We start from the raw sequence: 8,776 nt of genomic DNA, 5'->3' as shown, positions 1-8,776 counted from the left end.
GCGCCTGGGTGGCACAGCGGTTAAGCGTCTGCCTTCGGCTCAGGGCGTGATCCCGGCGTTATGGGATCGAGCCCCACATCAGGCTCCTCTCCTATGAGCCTGCTTCTTCCTCTCCCACTCCCCCTGCTTGTGTTCCCTCTCTCACTGGCTGTCTCTGTCTCTGTCGAATAAATAAATAAAATCTTTAAAAAAACAAAAAAAAAAAACAAAAAGATTCCATTAATGACAAAAGCAAAGGAAATCAGATTACACCGGTTTTTCTCCGTTTGGGAAGAGTGCTGCGTATGGAGAGTCGCTGACGATATTTGCAAACCTACTTATTCTCTATTTAAAAGTGGCTACTAGGTTAATCATGGTTGTGGAAGCAATTTACTTTCAAGCTCTCAGACGATTTCAGAAGCGTGGATGTGTTGAGGGGTTTGTATTAGCGAAAGACCTGTTCTCTCCTCTGAAACCGCATCACACAAACAGTAATCCCTAGGAAACTCTAGCCCCCCTGAGCCCAGCAAAGGGGCTGCTTCCCAGATAATGTCAACTGCCTGTTTCCTAAAGATGTTTGCAAGAAATACAAATGCTGGTTCGACATTTCCTGAGCTCTGGTTATTTACCAGGCTAGAATCCTCTCTGGGAAGTATTTAATCTTGCATCAAATACAGAAAGGCAAACCATTGGCTTCAAGAGAGTGAGAGTTCATTGAAAAGGCAAGCGGGTGCTCCAGAAAGGACCCAGAACTCGGGAAAGGGGGAGACCTGGTCACGGCGGTTTCAGAAACAGCCCTGGTAACTTGCTGGTTCCCTCCAGTGCTGGAGGGAATTTAACAACCGGAGAAGAACTTTCTCAGTGCACTTGGCACCCATGCAAATTTCACTCCAGAGGAGAGGCTCTGAAGATGAGTCCCAAGGCTCACAGCTGCACCAAGGTTCACATGGCGCTTGGCACCGAGCTGCCTGGAAGGCCACAGCACCCAAGCGCACTCCTTACTCGGAGACCTAGGACCCCAGCGTGGGGGGCTGTGGACTCAGGGCTCCCCTCCCCCTTCTTCCTGTGAGATGCCCAGCACCGACTTGTGGGGGATTTTGCACTCCTGCAGGGATCTGGTGAGGTCGGAGAACCGTCTCCTGGGCACCTCCATCGTTTCGATGCGGCAGGGGTGGTAGCTGGCCTGGTTCTTGTGTTCGGCCACAGCTACCACAGTCTGTAAGGCGTCGGTGGGCCGGAAATGGCGAACGAACCTTCGGCCCGACGGCGATCTGATGGCCAGCAGCAGCCGCGGCTCCGGATCTGATGGCTCCTCCAGGTCCCCAGCCCTGGGGGAGGACTGTCTCCTGGTTCTGGCGATGAATCTCCTCTCTGGGGAACAAGCTGGAGCTCTGGAATCTTCTTCACTTGTCTTCATGCTGTCAGTCTCCTCTTGGTTAAGAGCCCGGACGCCGCTCAGCTGCAGGGAGCCGGCCTTCTTAGCCACTGTCTCCACAGAGCCCTCCTCCGGGGTCTTCCTGTTGATGGAAGGGAGGACTGGGTATTTATTGAGGGAAGAGGTGGCGCCGATGGGCACCTGTTGCAGCAGCTCGGGGACCTCATCGGGAGCTCCCTGGTGTGGGGACTTGGGTGCGCAGGCTCCTGGTCGCTGGCTGCTTGGCGACTCGCAGGGAATAGCTGGAGGCAGGGAGGCTGGCGCGCGCTGAGGGTGCAGCTCTGTGCCCTGCGGTCTGTGCGGGCTCGGCCGCGTCCGCCCCTTGGCGGACTTGGGCCTGAGGACGTGCATGCTTCCAGGGTTTGGCTGCCAGATGAAGCTGTCAGCTGCCGTACTGCCCACGGGGCTGCGTTCAGGGCGGGCTATGTTCACAGGGGCTTCCGTGGCCATTGCTTGTCAAGACCCCTAAGGAAGCAGGAGAGAAGAGAAGCCATGGATTACACTTCCCGGGACCTCCGTCTCGAAGCCCTGCACCCCAGGGACGGGAATCAGTGCCCGCTGGCTGGGAGGTAGGGGCTTCTCTCTGGGTTTCCAGCATCGGGGCAGGGGCCCCGGCTGCCATTCATTCCTTTGCTCGGTCTGGTCAGTCATTTCAATCACTTGGAAAAATCAGTGAACCAAGAATGAGGGACGACAGGTGTCAAGCCCACAAGTAAAGAAGTATTTTCCATGAGTAATAATTGCCGTGAGGAAAATAAACAAAGTAAGCACCAGAGAGTGGGGGGTGGTGGAGATTAATTCTTATTCTTATGGGGGTGGGGGGGATTCTTTAAGCTGAGAGACCAGAGGGATGAAAAGGAACAAGCCGAGTCACTATCCAGAGCAGGGGCTGGCTGACTTTTTCAGGACACGTTTTCAGCTTTGGGAGCACGTGACCTCTGTTGCAATGAGTCAACCCTGCGCTCGCAGCCACTGACCCGTTTCCCTCTCTCCCCTAGGCCTTTCCTGACTCTCCCTGGCTACCCATAATTAGATCTTACTTCCTTTTCCTTCCTCCTGTCTTTTCATTCAGCCTGGCTACGTGGCTCTGCACAGATGACTTAATGTCAAAAAATCCCTCCACGGCCCTAACTTTGTCACCAGGGGGGTGGGGGAGGGGAGGGGTGGGGGGACACCGTTGCTGATCTCGGCCCATTGGCCAGAACTCACAGGGAGGTACACAGGTTCTAGACCAGGAGCCAGCACACCTTCTCTGTAAATGGCCGGATAGCCAATATTTTCAGTTTTGCCCCCCACAGGGTCTGCCCCAACTCCACAACTCGGCCCTTGCAGCGTGACAGCCGCCACAGACAGCAGGTAAATGAACGGGTGCGGCTGTGTGCCGATAAAGCTTCGCTTCTGGACACTGAAATTTGAATTTCATACAGTTTTCATGTGGCACAGAATAGTCCTCGTCTTCTCATGTTTTTTCAACCATTTAAAAGTATAAAACCTATTCTTAGCCCACGAGCTACCCAACACTGGCAGTGGGGCGTCACGTACCAAACTGTGTCTTAGACCAACTCCATAGGGGACCCTGGGCATGTGCTAACCCTACAGATGTAGGAGCCAGAAGCCAGAGGAACCGCCCCATGGTCACAAAGCCAGCTATCGGCAGAGCCTGAACTAGAACCCAGGTCCTGTGACACCCGGTCCTGCTCTGAAGGACCAGGCTTCACCTTCTGTCTTCCCAGCTATCTGGTGAACACTCTGAGGGCCTCTGAGTGTGTGTCTCCCGCTGGGGGTGCTCGTGCGTGCTAGCAAAATCCCACAGAGGCCCCATGTTCCCAGGCTCAGAAGGAGGCGTGGGTATTTCTCTGTGCAGGCCCGAATTGCCGGATCAATTCTTCACCATCATCTTCTTCTCTCCACCATCTTGGTGGCCCCTTCATTAACCCAGTTACCACCACGTCCCCCTTCCAGGCCCTGGTTACATCCTTCCCCGGACACTGTGGGGTGTCTAGGGCTCCCCTCCTCCCTTGGAATTCTGACAACCACCACACAGGCTGACCAGGTCTCTCCCCACCCTCAAAAGACCTTCTGGTAACTTCCCAGTGCCTCACGGTCACCAAGAAGCACCAAGTCTGAGTGCAAAGGAATCAGGACCTAGTGTCCTAAGTCTGGGGTCCTATCGCAGGCTCTGCCGAGAGTTAGCTGAGCGACCATGGCACCACCATTCTACCTTTCTGATACATCTCTTTCTTCATCTATAGAATTAGCCATATGACCTTGAAGACATTATTTAAATACCTCTAAGGTCAGTCCCTTTATCCGCAACAGGAAGATGATAATACGAAACCAGGGCTGTAAGCACCAGGCTCGGCGCCTTTGTAGTCAAAACTTAAGAAGAGGTAAGGTTCTCTTGCTTTTGTGTTTGGTTTTCTGTTTGCTTTCCAAAAGCCTTACCTGTTGCTACAGAGGTTTTTCCCAGGGGGCCCTCGGTGGTTCTGCTCCTAGTCACCTCTAACCAGCCGAGCAAATCCAGGGACCCACACCTGCCACGCCTACCGCACAGAAACGCCGGAAGGTTGATTTCAACGAGCTACTGCCTGTGAACTTGCCACAAAAATGCAAAATAATGCTTTTCTAAGAAATGCCTTCTAACGCCCCACTTAAATTGCATCCTTACCTCAAACCGACCTACTCCAAGCTACCTTCATCACACAATCCTGAGCAATGCAATTCCAGCCCTGCAGTGTTCCGTTCCAACATTACCGTTCTGCGCCTCCTGCCCATATTGCCAAATTTTAGAACGTATCCTCTTCCTCTCCATTAAAACCATACCCAAACAAAACACAGTCTTCCCCTATAGTCCCGAGGCACTAGCTGGTTCGAAAGCTACCCTCCCTTTCTTAACTTAAAGGCCTCTGTGTCTGCTCCGTTCTGTCCACAGACTGGGTCTTTCCACACGCCCATCTTCCCCTTCTCACTAGGTTTTCACACCCAATCTGGCTGCTGGGAGTTCAGGAACCTTCTCCTTGGCATGAAAAAAAGCCGCCCGTCTCCTTGTTAATTTCATCTATTTTCTGATCAACTGGGAAGAATGTGGTTTTTCCCCGGTTGGCTTAGTTCTAAAGTCTTCCGCTGGTAGTTAAGCAGCTCTGAACTTTAACTCAGGATGACGCAAGAAGGTCAGAACTGTCCGACTGTTCTGCCAGAGATAAGCTCGATTCGGGAAGCAGCTCCCCGTCTCGGCCCACCCTCCCCCTTCCAGGAATGGCTATTAATTTGCCACAGCTTCTACAGAATTATCACAGACTTGGCTTCTAACTCCCACACATGCCTCGGGAAGGTTTAACTGTCAGTAAGTTTGGTAACTTAGGAACCTCTTCCTTAACAACTTTGATGAGGAAAGTCATGTGTTCTCGCGGGCTCTCTGCTGGATTATTTTTAACAGTAGAACTTGAGTATGTGCATGGACTTTCTATACCTTTTGCTACTATATAATTATCCATGTTCAGGGGGTGTCATATTCAAGACACCCTGGTCATAAGATAACATGACTGCGAGCTATCTCAGAGAAAAAAAAAAAAAACCTCAATTATGACTAATTCCTATAAGCCCACTCATGGTTATTTAGAGACTAACACCTCCTTCAGGTAAAACCGTTCCATCGAACCTGCTTTCATAACCCGCTGCCTCCCCCCGAGTGCAGGGACCATCTGTTACACGGAGGGAGCACCAACTCTCCCCAGCATCTATCCCATGGAGAGGGGAAGCTTGGGGGGGCGGTAGGGAGACAGGTGTTCGGGGACCTGGGCTAACCATGCCTTTGTAGCCACACCTTGGGTCCCCTGGGTCCAGGAAAGCTTGTGCAGCACGCATCATTATCCCCGCTCAGCTCATTTCCCCACCTCTAGGCCTGGCAGACGCTCAACCAGAAAGTGATTTGACAAGATCGAGGTGTAGGCATCCATCAAGCCGCCACCAGCCTAATAGGCAAGTGGCCTGTTTACTTAAACAGAATAGCGGCACCCCAGAGGCCTGCTAGGAGTCAGGAAACAAACACTGGTAACTGTTTCCAGGGAACTGCCAAAAGGGCAGGTGCCCATCCCTTAAGATGAATCACCAAGTCAACTGGAAAGGAAGAACATCGGACGCCAAAGGCTGAGGCCACATTCCTGCTTTCCAAAGGAGCCCACCTCTCAGCACAGGGTCAGGCCACCCTAATCCACTCACAACCCAAATCTAAACCCATAGCAAGTGCAGTAAAATACACCCACCCACATACCATCTGCTGATACATACCCAGGATGCATACATTTGAATTGGTCTTTTAAAAATGTTTATCAGTTAATACTATCCCCTGCCAACACCCCCCCCAATCCACCCCCCTGAGTCTTTCAGGATGAAAGCATTCAGAAGAATCAACAGGAGATGGTAGTTGGCCTGAGCAGGAGAAAACTTTGGTACCATTCCCAGTTCTGCCCCCGACTAAGTGATTAGAATGCACTGTCCCACGCAGAGTGCCACATCTAAAAGGGGGAGTGGAGAAATTGGACCACAAGTAACCAAGTGATCAAAGGTTTGGAAAAGACAGTGGGGATGGTTGCAAGAGCAGCGTGGGGGAGGGGGGAGGCGGAGGAGGAGAGCTCAATGACTTCCAAGTATGTGCAGCTCCAGAAGGAAACGAGCTGTGCTGGAACAGCAGAAGAAGGCCTTTGGGGGAGGGGCAAGAAAGAACGTCTAGAAAGTGAGAGGTGCCTTGGGTGAAAGAGCATGGGTCTGGGGGAGGCTCTGATCTGGTTCCGATCTCTCCGCGTGCTGGACGTCCTTTGGTCCCTGTGGGTCTGTCTGTGTCCCCGGCCCGGCTGCCCAGCCAGGAGGGCATGGCCGGAGCTTTCCCAGGCCCCTCGGCTTCCGCGGAGCCCGGGAGCTGTCCCATTCCGGCAACGGTGAGCTGGGCTGGGCAGGCTTTGCCCCGGAAGTGGCCGCTTCGGGGGCGGGGGGGCGTCCTGTCCCTGGGGGCGCCCCTGGGGCCGGGGCCGGGGTGCCCCCGCCGTGTCGCCCTGCGGCCAGGCGTGCTCACCTCGCCGCTGCTCCATCTGCCGCCGTCGCCCTGCTCCGTCCTGCTGGTAAACAGCCGGCGTCTCCCGTCTCCCGAGCAACGCTCCGGAGGGGGCCACGTGCTTCCGGTTGGCGGGCCTGGCCCGGGGCGCGCGGGTGGGGGCCCTCCTGGCTCCTCTCCCGGAGCGGGCTGGGGAGCACCGTGGGCTGTGATGGCGGGGGGCGGGGCAGGTCCCTCCCGACCTGCTCAGTGTCCCGGTTTGGGTAGAAGCTGCTGGACTGACTGATTTCCTGGGCACCCTCCAGGCTCAGTGACTGCTTTAGGGCTTGTGTTGAGTTGGGGCCTCTGTCTGCCTTGTCTGTTCTCAGTGCAACCCCTTCAACACCCAGTCCGTGACCTCACTTCCACATCAGCCCCCCACTCCCTGCTGCATCTGGACCCTTGGTATCAACTTCATCTGCCCCTGCTTTGCCCTCCTAACCACAACCCCTGTACTTCCAGCAACCCCAGTCACCTCTACCCCATTCGCCCGCTGCGCTTTCTCCCCGCCAGCCCACCAGCCCCACCAACCTGCTTCTGCCCTGCCTTGTCCCGCCCACGGTCCTTTAGAGACTCCCCCATGCCCTTGTGCGGCTGCCTCTCCCTCCCTCCTACCTGATGAAACTCCATCAGTCCGCCTACACGCAGGGGCTGAAGACACCTTGACCAGTCCCAGACGTTGGCATCATGGAAAGGTGTGGTCTCCAACCTCTACTGGACCCTTAATGCCCCTGCACAGAAATCCTTCCACTTCCCCCAGTTCAGGTCTGTCTCCGCTCTCCTCCGTGGCTATTTCAAACTTTGTCCTCTCTCCTGAAACCTCTCCCTCCTCCCCTGCCCCTCCTCCCACGCAGAAGAATCCTTACTTCCCTCTTCAGAGAGAATTAGAGGCCATCCTATGGAAGCCTTGTTAGTGTTCTGCCATCAGACTACATACTTGGCTGCTTTCCTCCAACCCTCCTGCTCGAATATGAGGGGACGAGTCCTCTGACTCTGTCCGGGACCTATTGCTCCTCCAGACTGTCCGAAGCCAGTTCCCTGCCTCAGGGCCACACATGGACACACCCTCCCCACACTCCAGGCCTTTGCTCCTGCTGACTCCGATGTCTGGAAGATTCTTCTCCAACCTCCCCACACTTTGCCTCCTCCCTTCCTTCACCTAATGCCCACTTACCCTTCAGATCCCACCTTGATGATGAAGACTTTCTTCCAAAATGGAATTAAGATAGCTTCAGAAGGAGCCCTTACCGGACTATTATTGTCTTTCAGGCACGGTTCTAGACTCTTAGAATACGCAGATGAATAATTTCGTGACTATGTTATAGGAAGATAATGTTAGTAGACATCCAAGAACCAAATTATCAGAGGAAAGAATTAGGATTCATTACCTAGCGTTGTGGCCGGATATCCGCTATCTTGTGTATCCCAGACACACGGACACGGGATTGCGATAGGGCACAACTCTGACCCTTGTACAAGATGTTTACAGTTTGGTTGAGGAGACAGGTCACGTGCCCCTAAAGAGTTATAAATCAGATTGTTTTCAGTACAGCTGGACGTGGTTCTGTGCCACGTGACGGACACTGATAGGGAGGCCTTCGGGTGCGGGAAGGAGGGCATCATTTCAGCAGTGAGGTTTCTTCCCTTCTCAGCAAAACTGCACCTGACCTGTGGGAGCTCATGGTGGGCATGCCTCCTTCTAGGGTCACCCCCTCACCCGCCCTGGACATCTGAGGTGGCATCGGAGACCCCAAGAAGGTGCAGGAAGTGGCGGTTTTAGGAGCTGTCGGCTTTGCAGCTCTGTGCTGGTGGCTTATTTCTTGTAAATGATTCTGTCAGAAATATCTAAGCAATGCTCTTCAGGCCTTCGACGCCCACCCAAAAAAGATTAAAGTAGATTCTTCATCAGCTATTTTAATAACACCTAAGAATTATGCAATCTTTTGGAAAATCAAATTGGCTTCTCCCTGCCGTGTGTGTGTGTGTGTGTGTGTGTGTGTGTGTGTGTGTGGCCCCCCATGTGGGCATGCACTGAAATGGTGCTGATGCCTCCGGTCTGTTTAATATTTAGTGGTAGGTGCCCTTTGCTCCCTGGTGTCATGTTTGCACAGTACCAGGGGGAGGTTGGAAGGAGGGAAAGGGAAGGAGCCAACCAGCCAATTGCTGTGTCTTCCTGCTCTTTAAAGAGAGAGCTGACTTTGCTGTCTTTGTCTCCCCTCTTTCTTTAAGAGCATGTCTTCAGAGGACGAACCCTATAATGCCTGGTCTCTGGCACA

General features: G+C 53.6%; 2 protein-coding genes across 10 annotated transcripts in view; one reads left to right on the top strand and one right to left on the bottom strand.

Annotated features, from left to right (window-relative positions):
• Window positions 1-578: 578 nt before the first annotated feature.
• The window catches only part of UBXN10 (UBX domain protein 10), a 17,119-nt gene continuing 8,921 nt past the window's right edge, over window positions 579-8,776 (bottom strand). The window contains exons 1-2 of one of the 8 annotated variants that reach the window (XM_019795755.2): window positions 7,889-7,981; window positions 579-1,879 (exon numbers count right to left, since the gene is read on the bottom strand). In XM_019795755.2, coding sequence (XP_019651314.1) covers window positions 1,019-1,864 — 846 coding nt within the window. In that variant the 5' untranslated portion in view covers window positions 1,865-1,879; window positions 7,889-7,981 and the 3' untranslated portion in view covers window positions 579-1,018. The other 7 variants (XM_019795756.2, XM_034645520.1, XM_019795754.2 and 4 more) reach the window with 7 other exon arrangements.
• The window catches only part of PLA2G2C (phospholipase A2 group IIC), a 22,827-nt gene continuing 19,888 nt past the window's right edge, over window positions 5,838-8,776 (top strand). The window contains exon 1 of one of the 2 annotated variants that reach the window (XM_034645552.1): window positions 5,838-6,153. In XM_034645552.1, the coding sequence (XP_034501443.1) occupies window positions 5,999-6,153 (155 nt within the window). In that variant the 5' untranslated portion in view covers window positions 5,838-5,998. Of the gene's footprint in view, window positions 6,349-8,776 lie in introns of both variants that reach the window. The other variant, XM_034645547.1, reaches the window with a different exon arrangement.

Source organism: Ailuropoda melanoleuca, chromosome 2 (assembly GCF_002007445.2).
Source record: "Ailuropoda melanoleuca isolate Jingjing chromosome 2, ASM200744v2, whole genome shotgun sequence".
Taxonomy (NCBI): Eukaryota; Metazoa; Chordata; class Mammalia; order Carnivora; family Ursidae; genus Ailuropoda; species Ailuropoda melanoleuca.
Note: the sequence above shows the minus strand (reverse complement) of the source record. Positions and strands in the feature narration are given on the sequence as shown.